This window comes from Haliaeetus albicilla, chromosome 7 (assembly GCF_947461875.1).
Source record: "Haliaeetus albicilla chromosome 7, bHalAlb1.1, whole genome shotgun sequence".
Classification (NCBI taxonomy): Eukaryota; Metazoa; Chordata; class Aves; order Accipitriformes; family Accipitridae; genus Haliaeetus; species Haliaeetus albicilla.
Window position 1 is genome coordinate 39,604,393 of NC_091489.1, and position 21,154 is coordinate 39,625,546.

Here is a 21,154-nt window from a genome sequence, read left to right on the forward strand (position 1 = left end):
CACTGCATCCCCCCAGGCCCCGGGGCTGGGAGGTGCAGGGGGTGACTCACGTTTCCACAACAAGAAAGTGCTGGGAGGGCAGAGGAGTGACGGAGGGGGGAGAGGAGGCTTTTTAAGACTTTATTTGGAAAGCTACACAAAAGGGCTTTGCCGATTAAAAAACAAACCCCAGCTTTAAAAAAATAAACCAAGGAACCCAAGGACACACAAACAAGCCAACCCTGCTCGCAGATGAGCCGCTGCCAGAGCAACTCAACCTCCTCTGCCTGGCCCAAACCCGGCATCACCCATGGCCTCATCCCTCCTGGGCACCGACCAAGGCCTCAGCAAGCGGTGGGGAGGCAGACCCAGGGAAGCGACTGCAGTGAGCTCATGCTGCCACGATACCTGTGGCAAGCTTGAGTTGCCACCTTTTGCGCCCACCGCAGCAGGGACAGCCCCGTCCTGCCCGTCCTGAGCAGGGTGGTCAAGAAAGCCCCACTGCCTTCTGACTCCCCGACCGCAGGGCTGCTCGTGTGCTGGCGGGAGAGGAGGAGAAGGTGGTGGATCAGAGCACAGGGGACAGGGAGCAAGCGTGGGTCGGAGATTGGCAAAATGGCTCCCCGCTTTGAAGCTGGGCGTAACTGGTCGGTACTGGCCAGCTGCTAGCCCAGCAGGGCAGGCGAATGACAGTGTTGTGGGGTCCCTGCCTGCAGAGGTGGCTGCCAGGGGCCCTGCCACGTTTTCCAGGCTCACTCTGCAGAAATGAGGGAGAAAGCAACAGTTCTTCCTCATGCTGCAAGGCTGTGGGGGCCGTGGCGGGCACAGGGCTCTGTGCAGAGCCCCGCCATGGCCACCACGCACCCAGGAGGCGTCTTCATGAGGCCTTGCTCCACGCACAAAGGGAAGCCCCAAGTGTCACTGCAGGGCAGGCTCCGTTCAGTGTGGGTTTAAGGCTTGCTTTGTTTTCCAGAGCGAGGGAAAGGGAAGCTCCCCTTCCACTGCCAGCACTCTTACTCCTTATTTCTGAGCCACTTCCAACACCACCTTCTGCAGGACACAAGGGCAAGCGTCCCTGGTGGCTCAGGAAGTCGCTGCTGCCCATGCTCAGTTAGGACGTAGCGAGAGGGAGGGATGCAGCCTGAACCCCCAGCCCCAGCTAGCACGTCTGGCGCTCCCTGTCCTCTGAGAGGAGCTCGGCTGTTGCCTCCCGGCCAAGGTACCCCGCTCCAGCGGCGGCCGCCTCGTGAAAGCTGGCGGCTCTGCTGCTGCTGGGAAGTCTGGGGTGGGTGGGGGTCCAGGATCCCTCGTCCCCCTCACCCTCCCGGGCAGGCTCTGGGTGCTCACACTCCATCTCGACATCCTCGATGTCCTTCTCCTGGTAGAGTGGCACAGACTCCATCTCCAGGCCGCTCTCCAGGGCTCTGTGCTTCCCTCCCTGCTGGTACCATTTGCAGGTGGTAGAGCCATTGCAGGTCAGGTCAAGCCCCACATTGTTCCTGGTCAGGCAAACCTCCAGCATGTAGTAGAAAGTCCAGAACACGGCAAAGCAGCCCAACAGCAGGAGGGTCTGCAGAGGAGGAAACCCTTTAAGAAACAAAGCTCTCAACCACCCTGGAGCCCTGCCCCGTTGCCCAGCAGAGAGGGCACAGCGCCAGGAGGATCAGAGAGGCAGGTTCCCACTCCTCCAGTCCCTCCTGCAGAGGACGGGGTCTCCCCTTTTGGCTCCAGCCGGCAGTCTCCCTGGCCCGCAGGCAGGCTCACCTTGAGGGTGTTGGCTGTGATTGTGTAGTGCTGCTCCTCGGGGATCTCCAGCCCCGGAGGGCAGGGCAGGGAGAAGTCGCTGCTCAGGTACTGCCCACTCATGGCTTCCTCCAGCAGCCTGGGGGACAGAGGCACCCCATGAGGGTCCCAAAGGCAGGGCTGCTCTAGGGAGGGGCCCAAATGCCCACAAAGGGTCCGGAGAGCCTCTTCCACTGCTGAGGGTTGCCCTCCTGGGTCAGATACGGCCAACAGAGCTCTCTCCTACAGCCCACAGCTCCCCTGTGAAGTGCACTGTGGGCAGCCCCAGGGCCCTGGGCCAGGGACCAGCAACTGTGCTGCAGCCTCGCCCTGCCACGTGCCTCGCAGCAACGCTGCTCCAGCCAAGCAGGACCTGCTCAGAGACTTTCGATCACATCCCTTAGCCCTCCATCTCCTGTCTTCCCATCGAGATGGGCTTGTGGTGTCCTACCTCTGCCGTTCCTTCATCTCTGCTGGGGACCAGGAGGAGCCGTACAGGGTCAGCTGCCACTGCTTCAAGGTCCCAGGCCTTAGGCTCTCATCTCCTGGGGAAGAAACAGGTTGGTCCAGCAGGGAACTCTCCCACCTGGCCGGGTGGCACTGCACAGAGCTAACCTGCGGCCGCCCAGGTGCTGAGCTGGTAGCTTCTCAGGCCACAGCACAGAGCTGCTGCCACCGCCCCATGAAGGACCCCTGGAGGGCAGGACTCACCGATGTCCCTGATGACCAGTCTGTACGTGCCCTGTGCTTCCTCGCCCCAACACCGGACCGTGGAGAAGGTCCAGTCAGCAAAGCCATTGGGGTCCCTGCCAAAGGGTGAGGAGAAACAACCCGTGAGAGGCTAACATTGCCTGAGCCGCAAGGCTGGACATGAGCCCTGGCTCTCCTGCTCGGGGCCAGCTGGGCTGGGTGTCCTGCCCTGCAGCGGGAGCCTCCACACCCTGACCCCCTCGGTGCTTACGAGTCCATGCTCCTGGTGGTCCCTATCAGGGACATCATGCCGCTGGGGCAGAAGAGCCTGATCTCCAGGTTGCCGCGGCGGGGGTGGGTTATGGTGACGGTGACTGCCACGTGCTCCAGGGTTCTCATGCCAGAGAGCTCCAGGTCAGCGGTGGTGACTGGGAAAGGGAAGGCAGGGTTTGCTGAGGCTGGTGGCCGGGATGGAGCTGTGCTCAAGAGGACACACGCGCTTGTCCCTGCCTCCTCCCGGCTGCCCCCCTGTGTCTGTGCCCACGCAGCAAGAAGCAGGACCCAGGGCAGCCACACCCCACGTAGGGAGGCTCTGCCAACGAAGCCACGCTGCGCTCGGCAGCCTGGCCCTGCTCCACGCTCTGTGAGGAGCCTCCTTGTCTGTCCAAGCAGAGCCACCCATGCACCTCCCTGGCTAACACAGGGAAAGGTGTCCTGGCACGCTCCCTCCCGGGCACGCCACGTTGTGCTTGGGCTGCTTGACATGGACCAGAGGTGCAAGAGGCACCCGGTAGTGGCTGTCCTCTGCCCGCAGCTGTGCCCTTTGTCCCCTGCCTGCCTGAGTTCAGCTGGGACCAGACAGGATGGAAAGGAGGCTGAGAAAGGGGTGAGGAGTAGGCGGTGAGGAAGGAGGGGTGGAAGGCAACTGTGCAGCAGTGGGAAAGCTGCCTCCCGGGCACCTCCCAGCACGTCCCAGAGCAGGAAGACGAGCAGGAAGGCGATAGGAACCCACGCTTTCCTCTGCTCACAAGGATGAGGCCCAGGCATGACTCCCTGCCCTGTCGTTTACTGGCAGCCTCTCGCCTGCAACCAAATCCTCATTTCACAAGCGGGGCCCAGCTGCTGCCTACACAGCATGTGCCACTGCCCCGCAGGCTCCCTGACATCCAACTCTCCCCCAGCCCTGACTCACGGCTTGTGGGTTCAGGAGCCCACCCAGAGCGCTTTGGCCACTGCAATGAAATAATACCTGGTCCTTCATCAAATTCTCCCCGCCCTGGATTTGTGGCAGCTTTTGGCAGCCCCAGAGGCTGCTCTGAACCCAGTTACACAGGGGCCAGGTTTGGAAAGAGGACTGGGATGAGAAGCCTGGTGTCCAGGCTCCCAGATCCTATCTCAAACCATTCGCAGCTCCACAGACGGTCCCAGCCCCAGCACTGCTAATTATAGTGCAGGAAACCCTGGCCCTCTTCAGAGCGGATTTCAGGCCGTGGCTCGGTCTCCTCCTGGCAGCCCTGGCCGAGCGGCAGGTGGGTGCTCCCCAGCCTCTTCTAAGAAGGGAGGCAGGCGCAGCCCAGGACCAGGCAGCCTGCGTGTGGCGGCGGGCCGGCCCAGCACCCCAGGGCCACCCTGGGAAAGGGTTAACTCGGCATCCGCCTGTGTTACCTGGGGGACAGGAGTGCCCCCCAGCCACACATTCCTCTGCCACACATTCCTCTGCACATACTTCTCCAGAGCGCCTCTTTTTTGCCTCTTCCAAACTCTGCTTGCTGCCTGGCTTTCAGCTCACAACTCCTTTTAGGGCAGAAGGAGCTGCTTCACCTCCAACTCTCTGCTCAGAGGCAGAGCGGAGCTAACCCCGCTGCCAGCCTGATGTCACCCCTCTGCCTCTCTGGGGCTCTGCAGTGCTGGTACCTGCAAGGGAGCAGCGTGCTGCAGAGCCAGCCCAGCCCAGCCAGGCAGGGACAGGAGAGAGGGAGAGCATGTGCCCAGCACCTGCCCAGCTTCTCCTCAGTCTGCACCAAAGAGGGGAGGGACAGGACCACCTGCAAGGGGGGTGCCCACCTGCCGAGCTCCAGATTCTTTCCAGGGGTCCTCTGTCCTGGGGAACAGCCTCCGAGCACTGCCAACCCCCAGCACCTCTGCAGAGGCTGCAGCTGGGGCAGCGAGGGGTGCAGGGCCAGGCCCCCTGGGACAGCATTCCCCGTGCGACAGGGAGGGGGCCGGTGCAAGAAGCAGTGCCCAGCCAGAGAACTGGGCCCTGCTGAGAGGGCCAGGAAGGGCTTGGGGCCGAGCTCTCCTTCCCACTGGTAGCAGCCGGAGCAGTGCCTTGTTTATGTGGACAGAGGCTGGCCAAGTCGGGAGCTGGAGCATTACCTAAAATGGTCAAAGCCAGAGGAGCAGGTCTGGCTGCTGCCCAGCCTGGCCATGCTCGCTAATGCCTGTCTGGCTCCTCAAAAACATCAGTCTAGGGGATGGAGTTATGGGGAGGGGACCACATCGACTGACACAGATCCCCTGGGGGAGGGAGAGCAACAGGAAGAGAAGAGAGAGGAAAAAGCCCAGGCAGCCCAACACTTAACCCCTTCGTGGCCTCAAGCAGCCCAGGGCTTGCCCTGCCAGGCTGTCCGCATGCCCAGCTGTGCCCCATGCCAGCAGGAGCAGGCTGCCTCCCTGGCCTTGGTGTGTACAAGCACATGCTCTCACGTGGCACACCTGCTCTTACCATTCCAGGTGACCTCCAGCTCCTGTGGGAGTAACGGGATGCTCCTGCCCTCCTTCAGTGCAGGGCTCACATATGAGGCAAGGTATGGGACGGACTCCCAGATCTGTCAGGGGAAAGGCAAGAGGATTCAGCACGAGGTTGCACCCTCCCTGCGCATCCATCTCTCCATCTCCCACCACTGTTGCAAGCTGCTCCTGTCAGTAGCACACCTACTGTGTGAGGCCAAGGGGCCTCTCCTGACGCTGCTCCGGGGCATGTGAACCCAGGCAACACACGAAGGCTGCAGCAAATGAGTGCCACAGGGCTGGACAGGAGTGCCCCCACACACACCTAGGAGCAGAAGGAAAGCGACTGCCTGCAGGCTAGAGGGGCCGATCGAGACTCCGGACTGCCCAGCTCTGGCTTCATCTCTGCCACCACCTGAGCAGCTTTGAGCGTTACTTGAAGCCATTCTGTTTCAACCCCAGGCACAGTGGGGCACAAAATGTAGCAGAACCCAAAGGCCTGCAGGAAAAGAGCAGCCTGAAAGTCCCTGCAAAACAGGGGGCATTGCTGGCAACCAGCAGTGACCCAGCACAGCTGCACGGTGCTCTACGCACAACTGAGGACCATGTGCCAAACGGATGTGCCCTGGTCTCCATGCAACTGGAGGCACAGGGAGGAAGAGATGGGGCATGACGCCCTCCCTGGAGCCCACTGCATAGGGAGGAAGGTGCTGGGGCTGCTGACGGAACTCCCCAAGCCATGAATCAGAGCTGTCGTCTCCCACCAGTGAGGGCTCTTGCCCATGGCTATATATAGTGCTGAGAGAGCAGCAGCTTGGGGGCAGGTTTCAGGCATTGCCGAAAGTCTCATTACTTCATACCAAAAGCAGCCTTATAGCGAGGGCCGGCAGGATGACGGCCAAAGCGCTGGCCCTGAACGGCAACAAGGGTCACCCTACGGCGTTGCCAGTACAGGACCTGCCCCCGCCACCAGGCTGTGTTGGCTCCACCTGCCCATGGGGCACACCTGGGACAGGGAGGGGAATTACCTTGGCAGCGTTCACCAGCCTCCAGGCATTCAGCAAGCCAAAGCCATGCTGATGGCTATGGCTGAAGCCGGCCTGGTTGATGTCCCACTTCGCGTGGCGATCCTCGTACTGAAAAGAAATGCAGGGCACTCCCGTTACCTTGGGGGACACCAGCAGCCTGGCAAACCCAGAGGAAAGGGAACCAGGCCTGAAGGGAAGGAGGGTCAGAAACATCCCACAGCAGTGGGGAAGCAAACCCACATGGCCTTATTAGAAAGAAACAGGTTGACCTTTGTTTGAAACAAGTCCCAGGACAAACAGGCTTCCCAGCTCCTCAGAAAGGAAATCAAGCAGCACAAAAGGGCACAAATGCCTCTGCTCTGAAACATCCCAGCTGCTCTCTGCCGCCCAAGCCCCAGCCTGTGGGATGGCAGAAGCCTTGGGGAGAAGGAAGCAAGTCCTTTAAATCAACAAGAGCTGGGCCAGGACAGATCTGGGTCCCATCATTTATCAGGTTGTAGTGCTCCAGCAATGCTGGCTGCCAGCTATGGTAAACATAGCCCCGTGCCAAAGTGAGTATGGCATTAGCTGGACATGGACCCCCGCTCCCCAGAGGGGTGTGAAAGAAGCCCTGTCCCTAAGCCGAATCGGGCAGCTCCAGTCAGTTCCCACTCTGCAGTGAAGCTGCATTGGAGTCGAGGCTGAGAGCAAGGAAGGGCTGTGTTTGCTGCCAAGCTCGGTGTTATGTTTGTTTCCAAGAGCCCGACTCTCTGAAGAGCCCGAGGAAAGGCCAGAGGCAGAGCTCCTCGCTTTCCCACTGCACAGACGGCGGGGTGGCACTGCAGAGATGCGTGCCGGCCCTCCAGCTGGGCCAGCCACACTGCATGCACACACACCATCCCGGTGCCTGCGGGCAAGGCATGGCGAGCCCCTGGAAGACCTGTATGCTGGCAGATGGAGGCGTTCCTGGAGCAGATACCTCATTTATTATCATGACAGAGGAAAATGCCTCAGCCACATTCCTGGATGGAACAAGGGGCGAGGGGAAAACGCAATCCCTTTGCTGGGAGCCAGACAACTGAGAGATTTATAGAGGGGCAGGCAGACATAAACAAAGATGTGCACAGCAGGACCTCAGCCATCCTGCAGCATCCCTGAAGGGCAGCTGCAGGACAGAGGGAGGGAGAGAGGAAGGGCCACTCACCTTGGTGGCAGTGAAGACAATGATGTGCTGGACGTCTCGCCAGGTGAGACATGGCCGCACCTGCAGCATCAACGCAATCATCCCGGCTGCAAGAGGGGCGGCAGCTGACGTCCCCGTGTGGCCCTCCGTGCAGCCCGTGCCCTTCTGCAAATCCCAGTCTGTTGTCACCTTCCGAGAAAAGAGAAGTGATACTTCCTGTCAGGCCACTGTTTGCCATGCTGGGGTGGCTGGGATTGGTACTCGAGCAACCGAGCATGCAGTCCCGGCCCCAAGCTGTGCCCTCGCCACGCCAGCTCCACCAGCAGCGCATGCTTAGCCTGTGACACAACTGCCAGCAAAAGCCCTGGGGACACAGGATAGCGTGCCCCCCACACTATGCAAAGGGCATGGGAGATGGGGGCTCTGAGGCTCCCCCCCGTCATCCTGGATACAGCTAAGAAATGAGCAATGCTCGAACACAACAGGGAGAAAAAGGGCCAGCAGACGCGCTCCTGGCAGAGAGCAAGGCAGATGGTGGAGAGCTTGTGAGCGAGGGCAGCCCAGGCACCCTGCATGGAGGCCGGGGTCCTCATTTACTGCATGAGCACCCCAACAGTGTGCAGGGTAGCGGACAAGCTGGTGCGTTTTCTTGACAGCCCTGCGAGTGCTGATCTACTGCTGGTGCGTTTCTGTCAGCAACGCTCACGTAATTGCTGGTGCTCTACCACAAGCCCGATGAGGAGGAAAAGATGCCCCCCAGGCTGGCTGGACACATGAAGGGGAGGCTTGGAAAACTGGGAGCGAGAGGGGAGAAAAAATGGAGTCAGCAGCTCTCCTCCCCAGCAGTCTGGGTCCCCCCAGCTGGCACTCTCCTCCCACGCCAAGGGCCCTCTGGGTCACCCAATTATTATCTGCTGAGGACAGTGAAAACCTTCTCCACCTCAGGAGGCCTTTGGCCGAGCTGAGCTGACCATCCTGGGGGAGAGAGGAGATAACACAGCCCCTGCTGCACTGCTGCTACGGCAATTACAAGGGTGCTTTGTAGGGCCAGCAGTGCCTTTCCCCGCTCTACCAGGCAGCCAGCCCAGCCATGCGTGTCTGTCTGAACACGGTCCACCCCAGGTGAGCAGATGGGAAAGCCTTTGAGCAGGGAGAGGGGTGCAAGGTTTGGCATAGAGCAGGAATCAGAGCATGACAGCCCCGGCAGGGGAGAGCACTGGTACGTGCACTGTTCAGCCGAAGAGCTGGCCTTCTCTGCACTGTGCCGGGGCACGCAGCAGCCTTTAAAGGGCACCACAGAGACTCACACAGCACCTTCATGCCCCTTCTGAAGAGATGTGCTATGTCAGAAGGAAAAGGAGGGACTGCGGCTGAGTGTTCATGGTCCCTCGCCCAGGGACACCTCCTCCTGCCTCCGTGCGACCGCACAGAAACACAGGCAGGGAAAGGTGAGCTGGGGCAGCACCCAGTCCCAATACAGCATGCCAAGGCCAGCACCCACAGCCTGACCCCCTCTGTACAAGGCTTTCAGACAAAATGAGAAAGTTATAGAATCGTAAAATGGTTTGGGTTGGAAGGGACCTTAAAGATCATCTAGTTCCAACCCCCCTGCCATGGGCAGAGACACCTTCCACTAGCCCAGGCTCCTCAAAGCCCCGTCCAACCCAGCCCTGAGCTCTCTGGATGCCCAAGGATTCCCCCTCCAGAGCAAAGACACGGGGTGGTGGCCCTTAACCCCCTGCCTGCATGAGCCACATCTAATCTGTCTGTACCCCAGCTGCCTCTTCCTGACAGGCAGCCTCCCCCCAGACAGGAGGGAGGAATTTGCAGCACATGAGCTTTCTTTCTCTCTGTGGTTGCTGAGATCAGGCTGGGAGACAGGAGGGGCAGCCAGAGATCCCATCATCCTCCCTCAGCCAAGACCAGAACAACAAGAGCAGGGCAGCAGCAGGGGGAGAGGGTGAGGGATTAGCTGCTGAAAAGCGTGGAAACCTTTCCCAGACGATTCCTGGCCAGGACGTGGGTACCCAGCAAAAACCAGTGCAAGGTGGAAAGGACAATGCCACAGTTCCCCAGTCGAGAGATATGGCCCTGTGCTGGGAACTGGGATGCAAACAGTCCAGTGTAGGGCTGAGCAGAGTGGCTCAGGCAGCTTCTCCCCAGGGTAAGGGCAGGAAAGCACCTTTGCAGCCACTGTTTGCACAGTGTTTAGCTAAGGATAGGGAACGGTAGCTTTACACTGCTCTGGACCACAGATGGTTGCTCTGGCCTGCAGGAGCAATAGCCAAGGCACAGGAAGGTCCCACACAGGCACTGCTCCCCTCACCCCTGCTCGCAGCCAGCTCAGCTACAGAGGCTGGACCAGCTCTTGCAAGAAGCCTCCGATTTCAGTCAACATCCCTGGGGCCTTTGGAGGTGACACCTCTGCTCCCTGCGCGTGAAAACCAGCACCAGTTCAGGGAGAGGCATGCTCCCCTCCAACTCGAACACCGTGAATGTTCTCCAGGGGACTCTGGACACGTGTACAGAGCTGTGCTGCCTTAGGACCAAAATACCAATTCGAATGAGCTGCTGCTGCTTGAGACAGCCGCTACTCATCAGGACCTCAGGCTCACCATAAGAGTCCTAGGAGACCCTTGCTTCAGGGACAACGCATCCCAGTTGCGAAGCAATGAACGTAGTTAGTTTCCTTCCAAGAGAGAGAGGAACTGGGCCTGAACTAGGCAACTTTGGGGGAAACTCAGGGCAATTACAGTTTGGCACCTTCCTCGTCTTCACTGCTGACCACAGCATCACTCCAGCACAAGCGGGCCTCTGCAGAGGGATCATACGGGACTGTGCAGAGCACACAGAGCCCCTAAGGAGGCATCGGGAGGTCCCCAAATGATGCCACCTCACTGCAAACCAAATGTCTCCCTGTGCTCCCCATGGGGAGACAGCTAGCACTGCCAAAAGCTGTAGGTTTTGTTGCCTTCTGTGCTTGACTGCGTAACGTTCTGCCAGCTGTTAACAACTCCAGCTTGCACTTGGACACTGCACGTCCTACAAAGAACACCCTTAGCAGCATAAACGTTCAGTAGGAAATGCAGCTAGTGCCAGAAGCCGTAATAAATTCTTCCCATTAAGGAAACCACACAAAGTTTATAGTCTGGTAGAAGAAAAAAACCTAGCAGATGGCTGCAGAGAAGTTAACTCTGAGATCACTGAAGCACAGTTAAAGGGCACTTAGGAGGAGACTATCCTCCAGAGAAAGGGGCGTGTAAGTTTTAACATGGCACCGGCTTGCTGAAGGAGCGATTGCGGTACTGCAAAGAAAGAGGACAGCTCTCTGCCACATGCCATGCCTAGGCTATGCACAGCATCTCGTCCTGGCTCCCCGATGGAATACCAGCTCCTGCATCAGTGTCCTGTAAGGCCAGTATTCGAAATGAAGGGCCGTTCGAGAGATCTCTGAAGCACTCTCACCTGTAGCAGGCTTGGGGGAAGATGGACATAAACCCCAAACTCTGTAACCCCTGATGAAAACACAGCAGAGCCCTTGCTGGGCTGCCATTCTCTTTCTTCCTAGCGTCAGTAGTTTCCAAACCAGCCCGGGACAGCTGACGTTATTTCTGAAAGGAAAAATGAGCTCCATTCTGGATTTTAATTTCCCTGCTGCACGAGCCGAGTCATTGCTCCCGGTAGATCACGCCGTGCTCTAGTTAGGCATGGGTTCCTGCCCTGGCTCTGGACTGCAAAAGGAGCTTGTTGAGTCCCAACCAGGTGGCTGAGGAACCCAGGCTCTCCCTGTTCCCCCGGTCTGCCCAGCACGCGGGGAAGCCTGTTTGGCGAGCCTGGATTCAGCTCCTCTCTGGCAGGCACAGAGCCACAGCTGCACGTCCCTGCTCGCAGAACACCCTGGGCACCGTCCCTCGTTCATCAGGTGCCCTGAGACCCCCCAGCACACACTGCTGGTGCTGATCTTGCACTAGGTCTTTGCTGCCTCATCAGCTTTTCCAGAAAAGTGCCTTTGGGAACTGCCTGTGTCAACAGGAGACCCTCCCGGTGCCTGCCCAGCCAGGGACAACCCTAACAGTTGGGCCTGGGAGCCAGTGACATTTACTCCAAGCTGCCCCAGGGTGGCCTGGGCTCTGCAGTCCCTGCTGGCACTGCAGGACAGGAACAGGTCACAGCCATACGGGCTGGTTAGCCTGACTAGCTCCCCAAGTGCACCAGCACTGAGGGTGGAACATGCTGGGTCAGGCCTGGGGCTGGGGAAAACAGGCCCGGGCACTTGGCTTGGGCAAAAAGGACATTTTGTTGACAAGAAGTCATTTTTTGGCAAAAAAAGGAAAAGCTGATAAAAATATTCTGAAAAATTCAGCTGGGAGAGGCACACGTGCCAGAACGCAGAAGGAACTGGGGCCAAGTAGCTTAAAGAGCCTGATGCTGCTCCCAGCCCTCCATGCTCGTCCATGCTCCCGCATCCCTTCGGAGCAGAAGCAAGGTGGGGCTGGCTGGACAGGGTGTGCCGCAGCCCCTGCAGAACTGAGCCGCAGCTGCCCCTGCCCCTTTCTCTTCAGGAAAGTTCGCAGCAGCATGGGAGTCTCACTCCAGGCTCCCTCCTCGCTGTGCAAAGCGGGCACACGTGCAGTTGGGATAAAGCTTGTCTTCTGATGGCTCCCCGGATGACATTCCCAGGGACACAGTGCAGAGGAATTTCTTAGGGGTCACCCAAGCGGCCCCCATCCCAGAAGGTGTCTGCCTGCAGTTCCCAGCAGTGCAGAGCAGGGAGATAAGGGAGCACAGTCACTGTCCCTTTAGGTCTGACATCCTGCCTGCACTTGAGGCGACAAACATGACACACACAGGATCTGCGTTTGGGGCCAGGAATGTGGTGTACCCGCCAACACCTGTGCGGAGAGAGGGTCACCACACTGCAAGTTGCAGGCTGACAGACAGTGACGACACGGGGAACAATTAGAAATACGAACCTCCCTCTCAGAGCACTGCTTATGTAGGACCTAGATAAAAAACACGTTCATTCCCTGCCTCACAGAGGAACCCAACTACCGGCCTAAGGCAGATGCGTAGCAATCGGAAGGGATGGATCTTCGTCCCTTCCCTGCACTGGGCTGTTCCAGCCCCGCGGCCAAGTGCGGCCAGCAGAGCACGGGGGCAAGACATGTGCCTTGCGTGGTACTCACAATGCTCCTCATCATCTTGTCCCCGCCACTGAAGGTCACCGCTAGCATGGAGGCACACTCCTCGGCATAGAACGGCATGGAGCCCGTCTCGTCCACTGCACCTGGGAAAAAGCAAAAGGCATCAACCATATGAAGCCTGTTTCACTTTAACTGCTCAAATTGCAAGGTGACCAGCCCCTGAGAACCTCTCCTGCTAACCATGCTTTTTCACAGGCTGGGAGCTGGGCTGGGAAACCAGAGACAAGCCTGTATTTTTCATGGCTGGAAGATCTACAGGAAAGGCAGCCACAACAAATGACCTTTCACTGTGCTTAGTATTGCACAGATCTTCTAGCCCTCACGTAGCTTCTGCTGTCTAGAAAGCAGATTAGACATCTCTTTTCCAACACACAATGATGGGAATGCTGCCTTTCAGGTCACTCCCTCAACGCGGCAGTGTGTCTGTCAGAGCCCCAGTGATGGAGGCCTGAACGCAGGCAGAAATTTCTTTGGCCTTCTCTTGCTCTGTACGTCACAAGAAAACTGCAGGCTTGAGGGCTGAAGCCCAGAACACCTCTACACGCTGCCACTTTCATTCCCAGAGGACAGACAGTTTCCCATGGATTCCCCCTATCCAGCCAGCTTCCAGCTGGGCAGGTTTTGTGCTTTTGGGATGATCTCATCTTTCCACGCTGGGAAGGAACAAGACAGAAGATGCATGCACTCACCTATTGTGACAGTGTAGATGGAGTTGGCGTAACCGTCATAGTTGCAGTTGTCACTGTGTTGCCCGCCATTGCCACTGGCCACGACAAAAATGCTCCCAAAGCCCCTGCGACCCGCTATCACGCCATGCTGCAGGGCGGCCTGTAGAGAAGGAACCATCACTGGTCAGGGCATGTAGGCAGGCAGGCCCTTCCCGGGCTCTTCCCCACTGACCCCGGAGGGTTTCTGCCAGCAGCCATGTCTGGCACACGTGGCTGCGAACCGTGGGGGTGCGGGGCTCTCCCGGACCTCGCAGCACACCTCGCTGCTAAACCCAGCGCAGACGGACACGTGCGCCTCTCCCGAGCTGGGGAAGCATTTGCCCTGCAGACTGCTCGCAGGCACAGGACGTGCTGGAAAGCTGTGTTCCGGCATCCCCATCCAGCAACCAAAGTCCACGCTCTGAGATTTCACCAGCCAGCCCTGCCAAGTACTTGGGGTGATAGCAGGGCCAGCCACAACCCCTCCGGATCGTATTTCACCCGGCTAGCAGCGTCAGGGAGTTGTGTCTGTTAGAGCCCTAACCAGACGCTGAGATTCCAGAATGAGTGTGTTACAAAGGCAGCGATGCGGCCAACCTCTGGGAACGGCCGATCTACAGCTTACTATGATTTTAAGTGGATTCTGTGTTAAAAATAAACAAAGAAAAAGCAACCTTCCAGGCAATCACAGCACAAAGACTGACCAGCATTCGAACTCCAGAGGAAACATAGCAGCCCGAGCCCACCCTACTTCAGCAGGGCTCACTCCGGAGCTGGCTTTTCCAGAGCATCAAGGCTTTCCTGCCGACAGAGACTACCCACACGGGGCTGCTGCCCTTTTGCGAGGCTCCAGCTCCCACATATGCCTGGGTTTTGCCTTTGCTGAGAAACACAACTACACCAGCCCCACTTGTGAAGCACATTTCCAGACCGAAACCTTGCACAGAAGTCATTCCTGCCTAGAAAAAGGATATGCCTCTGATGGACAAGCAAGAAAGCAGTCCCACTGGAAACCAACCCTCCTCCTCTGCCCGCCCTTTGGCAGGTAAAGGCCCATACTGCATTGGCCAGAACGCCCTCCAGACACCCTGCTGCAGTAAAGTGGGCTTTGCTTGTACTCTGTGCCCCAGTGCTTGTTACAGCTGTCTCTGCATGCAGGAAGAGAATAAATTAACTTGCAGAACTGGAAATCATTTGTCATTGCGAACTGATAGCTCAGCTGTCAGCGTTGTGCTGAAGAGCACAGTAACTCCTATCTTGTGGTTAGAAAAATACAGCTAAAGGCTGCTGAACAAAAGAGTAATCAAGCAGAACCACATCCCAGGAGCAATGCAGTGCTGGTTTTAGGGCCTCCTCAGCAACCCCTCACCGCCGCACCTGGGCAGCAGGAGCCAGGCGCGGGCAGGCTGGCTGCATTTTGCAGTGGCTCTGTGGCACAGGTGCCACAAGAATACTTTAACGGCCCAGGAAGGAGCAGCTTCCGCTCTGACACTTCCCCCCACTGCGGTCCCACTGAGAGCGAATGCAGCCATTGCCCCCGCCCCTTATTTACTACTAGCGTTTGAAGGCATGCTCCCTGCCTTGAGAACCACCCTTAGCACTGGGAGTGCTCAGTGCCCCAAGCGGAGAGCGTCCCTTGGGTTGCAAAAGTTGTCAGAAGAATACCACGGGTTGCGAAAGAGCATCTTCCTGCTGGAACCAGCCTCCCCTTGGAAAGCTCATCTCCTACTGCCAGAATGCTGCCCTCCCACAGCAATGTCACCTCTCCCCACCACACAGTAACATGCAACACCTCTGCTGGCAGCGAGGGAAGCAAACAAACGTGTGCTGCGCCACAGCAACATCCCTCCTTGCCTGTCAAGGCAGGTGAGAAACCACAAGCACCGGAGGGCCAGCCCAGGGGTGACCCGTGCTGCTGGGACTGTTTTTTACCTTTCCCAGTTGATGGGGGCCATCCACAGTTTTCCCATCGTCATCTGGACCCCAGCTGCAAACAGAGACACCATGAAGAGACCGCCCCAGGAGTCGCAGACAGCAACTCTTCCTCCCATTACAGTTTGCCACCACAGTGAGCTACGAGCAGCCCCCCAGCTACTCTCAGCACCATGACTGGGATCAGAGGGCACTGTACTTTCCCATCTGGCAGGCTGGCCCCTTGCTGCTGGGATATCGCTCTTGTGTTTGCACTGTGCCCCTGGGTCAGATTCCAGTGGATAAAATGTTTGATTTTTTTATTGAACAACCAGCTTCTCACACATTCCAGTCCCCATCACACAGCTCAGCCGGGGCTCCCTGACCACAGCGGGGGGCATAGTGCCCCTCCAGCTCAGCCAGCCTGAAGGAGATGCTGGAGCAGCGCTCGGAAGGCAGCCTCGCAACTGTAGGTACCGTACACAGCCCAGGCCAGCTCTCCAGTAACAGCAATACCACTGTTACTCTTAACAGCAGTAACAAAGAGCAGCACCTTACATACCTGGCTGCAGACCCCCTCAAGGCACAGCTGCACAGAGCCCCTGAGATAGCCTGACAGCAGGGCATGGGTGGGTGCCAAGCCCGGGGGGGACAGGCAGGGTGTTCCCACTGTGGGACAGACCCGCCACCTCACAGCCCGGCTGCCTGCCTGCCAGGCATGCTCACAGGACCCACAGGACCAGCGGTACTGGTTTCGGTCCCTGAAGGCTAGCTGGAGCCACAGGAGGAGAGGAGCTGGCGTGAGCGTTCAGCCACAATCTGTGACCCCCTCCCCAGGCAGAGTGGGGCCCATAGCCTTTCGCTGGGTGTTGGCAGGGCCCGGCTCAGGGTCCCCTTGGGGCTCACCTGCAGCTGTAGATGTCGTTGATCTGATAGTGCTTGTTGAAGGCAATGGCCTCCATGCTATCGGTGAGGGGCCCATCCAGCACTCGGATTCCTGCAGGACAAAGGACAACGAACGTGACCGAAGTGGATCCAGGTAAGCTGTATAAACAGTGCAAATAAATGCCTTGGCAGGTTCACGCTGGGGACACTCGCCTTCCCAGCCTGACAGAACCAGATCTCCTGGAGCTGTAGCCCTGCAGATCAGTCCACAGGAGCCAGATGTGTGTGAGGGATTGTAGGTGCACCCTCACGTGCAGCTCCACATCCTCTGCTGAGCATGGCTTTTCTGCCAAGCGAGTTCTCCAGTCGCACTGCCAGAACCGAGCTGGTGATGGTGACAGCACAACCAAACACCAGCTGTGCTCGCTCCCATGCACCCTTGCGCCCCCCTACCCAGAGCGCTGCTCCACAGGGGCTTCCTCACATCCCACCCTCAACTATCCCATTGCTTTTCAGGGCTAGTCCCTGCCTGGAGTGATTGCTTCTCCTTCCAAGTTGCCAACCAACCAGCCATCGCTTTGGGATGGACGGCACGCTTGCCTGCTGAGGGAAGGGCTCAAGAGTCGCAGGACACCCCAACGACTGTGCTCAGACCAGGAGGGCAAGGCCGCTGCTCCAACAAAGCCAATGAAGGCTCAGTGCTGAGTTTTCAGTGACCCAAACCACTGATAATTACCATTCCGCATCACAGTTTAGCCTGGCAAAGGATGTTACAAATGGAAAGCAGACATGCATCTCAATTAAGCCTATTTATAAACAGTACAACCACCCACCCTTCTCAGCTCTTGCTTGACACACTACAGGCGGCTTTTTACTGTCCCATCTGAGCTGTCCCCATGGAGGAGCAGAGCAGCCCAGCTAGAGATGTGCTGGCTCACCCTGGCTCTCCCTGCCCCGGCTGGCATCACGCTGGCTCCAGCAGTTTCATGCTGCCAGGGCAGTCCCCCTCCCCCCCAACAGAACTCAAGGCTGCCCCACTGCACTCACCCTGCAAGGCCAGGCACAGCTTTGGAGAGCTGAAGCCCAAAGAAGTGCCAGGTCCCACCTGAGCGATGCGGCCTTAAACCCTCCCTATTCCCTACGCTGCAGTTAAAACTGTGAGCTCATCTTTCCTTCTGCCAGCTGGGCTCCATCAGCAGCATCTGCCTGCAGCCTTCTAGGCTGGCTGGAGCCTGGGGACCCTCCTGTGCCATGATCAGGGTGGCTGCTCAGGGAGCGCCCCATCGGGGTAAGGTAGGGAGGGAGCTGAGCGCAGGGCAGGGGTGCAGAGCCACCTACAGTGCCCTTGGGCAAGCTCCCGGCCCCCCAGCACCCTCCTGGCACCACAGGGCCCACCCACTGCCCAGCCCGCTGTCACAGCCAGGAAATGTGGCACCATCTGCCGGGTACGGAGAGAATCACGTCCCAGGCTGCAGCACAGCAGCATCATCCTCTGTTCTGCCAGAGATGCATCCCGCCTGGCACAGAGACCTCACCTCCCCCCCCACCCCGTGAAGGGGCGCAAGAGTGCCGGAGACAGCTGAGGCCACAGTGGCACACTCCCTGGCTTTGAAGAGGAGAGACGCGCAGCCAGACCTTTGCCACCTGTCTGTCCGCACAAGGCAGAGCCGAGACCAAGGGCTGAGGGAGCACGGGGGATTGGCAAACATTTGCTTCCTCAGGGCCTCCCAATGCGCTGCATGTCATCACACGTTTGCCTGGCTTTGGCCATGCGGTATGGATGTGCATCTGCCAAAAGCTCTGTGGCTGGGCAGATGGCATGCTGGGAGTACTTGGGAAAAGCTGCCCCAGCACACACCCATCCCGCTCTGCCAGGAACTGGCTCCCCTGGAGAGGAGCTCAGACAGACACTGGTTCCTCCCTCTGACAGAGCGACCAGCCTGAGCAAGGCACTAGCTGAGTCAGAGCTGCTTCGGCCAAGCCATCCCTCCCATGGAGCCATGCCCAGGCCCCACAGAATTGGAGATAAGACAAGCTGGGCACGAGCGCGGCCCATTGGGATGCCGTGGCATGCGTGCGTACCTGCAATGCGGCTCCCATAGGCAACCCCCACCGTGCAGAAGCTGTTGTTTGGCACGGCAGCAATCTCCCCGGCGCAGCGGGTCCCATGGTGGTTGCCGTTTTCCTCATCAGGGTGAGGCATAGGGTCAGGATCGTTGGAGTTCAAGTCATAGCTGCCTTCTGGGCTCTGAAAACAGACCTGCAGTCACGACCCAGGGCTCTGCTCTCCTCCCTTTGGGAAAAGCAGAACTTGAGAGCACGCTGCACGGGCTGAAACACAGCCTGGAAGCCACAGGAACTTAGAGACTGCTTCCACACAGGGCTGCAGCAAAACACTGCTATCTGCTGCTACGGGAAGGGGACGAAGAGCAGCAGCTTTAGCAACTGCTGTGGGTCAGAGGGTGGCCAGCTCTCACTTCTAAGCAGCCACCTCCCACAGGTAGCACAAAGGTCAGTAAGCCTGCAACTCAGGTGCAAAATCTCCCAAGGAAAGGTTTGCCATCAGCTCTTCCCACCCTGGCCAAGCCCAGGCTGACAGCACAGGTCTGCCAGCAACCGAGCACTCTCACCTTGCCCAACTTCCAGCCTGCCCTTGCACCCTCCCACCGTGGAGCTGGCACTCACATAATTTGGCTCTATGTCTTTGATGGTGTGCTCCACACCGTCATCCACCACCACCACCGTCACACCGCGCCCCGTCACGTTCCGCTCCCAGACGCCCGTGACGTTGATGTCCTTCCCGGGGCTCTTGCGGTTGTTCTAAGCACCAGAAAGGACAATGAGGGGAGAGAAAAAGCAAAGCAGAGGGTCAGCTCCAAGGAAAGGGGCTCCCAGACCTTTTGGGCATGCTGGCTACGACGTGCGGGGCTGGGGCTGGGGTCGGGCTGGGAGCGCAGGGAGGAGTCGCAGGATGGTCAGGGAAGATTTGTTTTAGACAGACAGTGAGCAAAAGTTGCTCGAGCCACAAAGTGGAGTGCCCAGTACCACAGGGCCGATGCCGCGCTCCAGCCTGCTGACCGCACAGTGTGCTCCGGCTGAAACCCCTCTGCCCACCCCAGCACCACCGGTGCGGGGCCAGCTGTGGGAGCCACCTCCTCCCATTATTGCAGTGAGCACTCTCGGCATGCTTCCTCCTCACCACAAGGACAGAAAGCCACTGTTTTGCCTGCCACATGACAGCTCGCTTGCAGCCAGACAAAGGGCCCAAGCCTGCTGGCACAACGGGAGCCAGAAAACCACTCACCAGATGCCACTGCTGGGGGTATTTGGGATCGTTAAAGTGCAGACTGCGTTTGGAACGTTTCAGAAGCTTCTGTTCCGAGTGCCACCGCACGCTGTCATGCTGTGCAAACAAAGTGTCCACCGACCTCCTTATTGCTTCAGGTTCGCTTGCTGCGCGGCCGTCAGGCTGGTAGGTGAAGAGGTAATGGCCCTTGAGCTCCCCGACGCGGCCCATGTTCACCAGCCCCGCGGTCCGGGCCAGCTCCTCTGCCTGCTGCTCCAGCTCCTCCTCAGGCGCGTCCAAGCTGACAGCCCAGGTCAACTTGACATGCCGGGCTTCAGTGCTGGGAGCGCGGTCCCCACCGCAGGCCAGTCTGTCTGACGATGCCAGGGGGATCCAGGCAGTGCTCAGCCAAAGGCACGTGTGGATACAGAGCGTGGCCTCCATCCCGGCGCTCCATAGCGGCACCCTCCACTTCCAATGCGGCATCAGACAGGCGGGCTGCAAACAGCAGAAAACAAAATGGGTGAGAACCTCTCCTGCCCCACAGTGGGGTGGCCACGGCCTCACCTGAAAGTCCCACGGAGCCCCACAGCTCCTGGTGGGCAATGTTGGCACCTGGGCTTGCCACCAACCCCCTCCTGCCCCAGGCATAGCAGAGATCCCCTTCCAGGGAAACCCCAGCCAAGGTGGCTCCTTCCCAGCGGCGCAGCACCGGGAAGCTAGACCCAGGCAGGGCAGGGATTGGTTCCAAGTGCTGCCCTGCCTGCCAGGGTGGCAGTCCCAGGCCAGAGCAGAGCCTGCTGCCAACTGGCAGAAGAGGGGCCGCTTCCTTCTCTCACCGCGGCCCAGCACAGAAACAAACCTCGCTAGGAACGCCACACTCCGCAAGGCACCCGTTGCCACGAGCCAGTTCCTCTTCTGGGGGAGGCCTACCGGACCAGTTTCTCACCTGTGCCGTGGCCAGAGGAACCTGCTTTCACCTGGCATGGGTCGACATCAGCACGGAGCCCCGGTTCAACCCCCCCGTTCCACAAGCCACAGCCCCGCACGCAGTCGGGGGAAATCCCGCTCTGTTTCCCACACCCAGGGATGTGGCCTTGCGCTGCCTGGAGCTCCGCAGCCCCCCAGCAGTTTGCCGGTGGCGACGGACCCCATCTCGGTCGGTTTCTAAGCCACTGATACAGCTCACCGGCTGTACTCTGCCTTGGACACCGGGATCCAGGTTTCTCTCCCTAAAAGAAGGGCTTTAGCTGCCCGTCGCTGCCTGACACTCTGGGAGCGGCACCCACCGGAGCCCTACAGCCACCCGGGGCAGGCCCCGAGCTCCCCGCTCCACCGGGTAGCCGCCTCGGCGTCGGGCAAGGAGCCCGAGTCCCGGAGCCCCGAGCTCGGGGACGGTCCAGGCAGGCCAAACGCTGCCAGGCAGCGCTGAGGGGCTGGCCTCTCCCCGACCCACCCCCTCCCAGCTCTCGGGGCCAGGCCAGGTGCCCGCCGCGCTCCTTCCCCCTGGGGCCGGGCCGGGCCCGCGGGGCTCCCGGGGCGACGAGTCAGCCGCGGCCGCGCCGGCGACCCCAACCCGAGCGAGGGGCCGGGCGGGGCCCAGAGACCCGCGGGGCTGCTTCCCCTCCCGCCCCGTCCCGTCCCCGCCGGGCGCTCACCGGGCATGGGCCTGCGCCGCTGCCGGATGCCCGCCGCCGCTGACAGCGACGTCACATCCGCCGGCGGCGGCAGTGGCGGCGGCAGAGCGGCCTCCCCTCCGCCAGGGCGGCGCTCGCGGGCCGGGCGCGGCG

General features: G+C 59.4%; 1 protein-coding gene across 3 annotated transcripts; it reads right to left on the reverse strand.

The window, feature by feature from the left end:
* Window positions 1-106: 106 nt before the first annotated feature.
* PCSK7 (proprotein convertase subtilisin/kexin type 7) lies at window positions 107-21,114 on the reverse strand. 3 transcript variants are annotated; one of them, XM_069787911.1, is made up of 16 exons: window positions 21,023-21,114; window positions 19,383-19,862; window positions 18,764-18,898; window positions 18,161-18,326; window positions 16,100-16,190; window positions 15,215-15,269; window positions 13,265-13,403; window positions 12,558-12,658; window positions 7,393-7,560; window positions 6,210-6,317; window positions 5,177-5,279; window positions 2,723-2,879; window positions 2,473-2,567; window positions 2,213-2,306; window positions 1,744-1,861; window positions 107-1,549 (listed from the first exon to the last, which is right to left on the reverse strand). In XM_069787911.1, the coding sequence occupies exons 2-16, from the start codon at window positions 19,848-19,850 to the stop codon at window positions 1,139-1,141; spliced, it is 2,409 nt and encodes an 802-aa protein (XP_069644012.1). In that variant the 5' UTR covers window positions 19,851-19,862; window positions 21,023-21,114; the 3' UTR covers window positions 107-1,138. The 3 variants fall into 3 exon arrangements, with proteins under 3 accessions (XP_069644012.1, XP_069644013.1, XP_069644014.1); XM_069787912.1 differs by lacking the exon at window positions 21,023-21,114 and adding an exon at window positions 20,227-20,767; XM_069787913.1 differs by lacking the exon at window positions 107-1,549 and having other exon boundaries at window positions 1,775-2,022.
* Window positions 21,115-21,154: the final 40 nt, after the last annotated feature.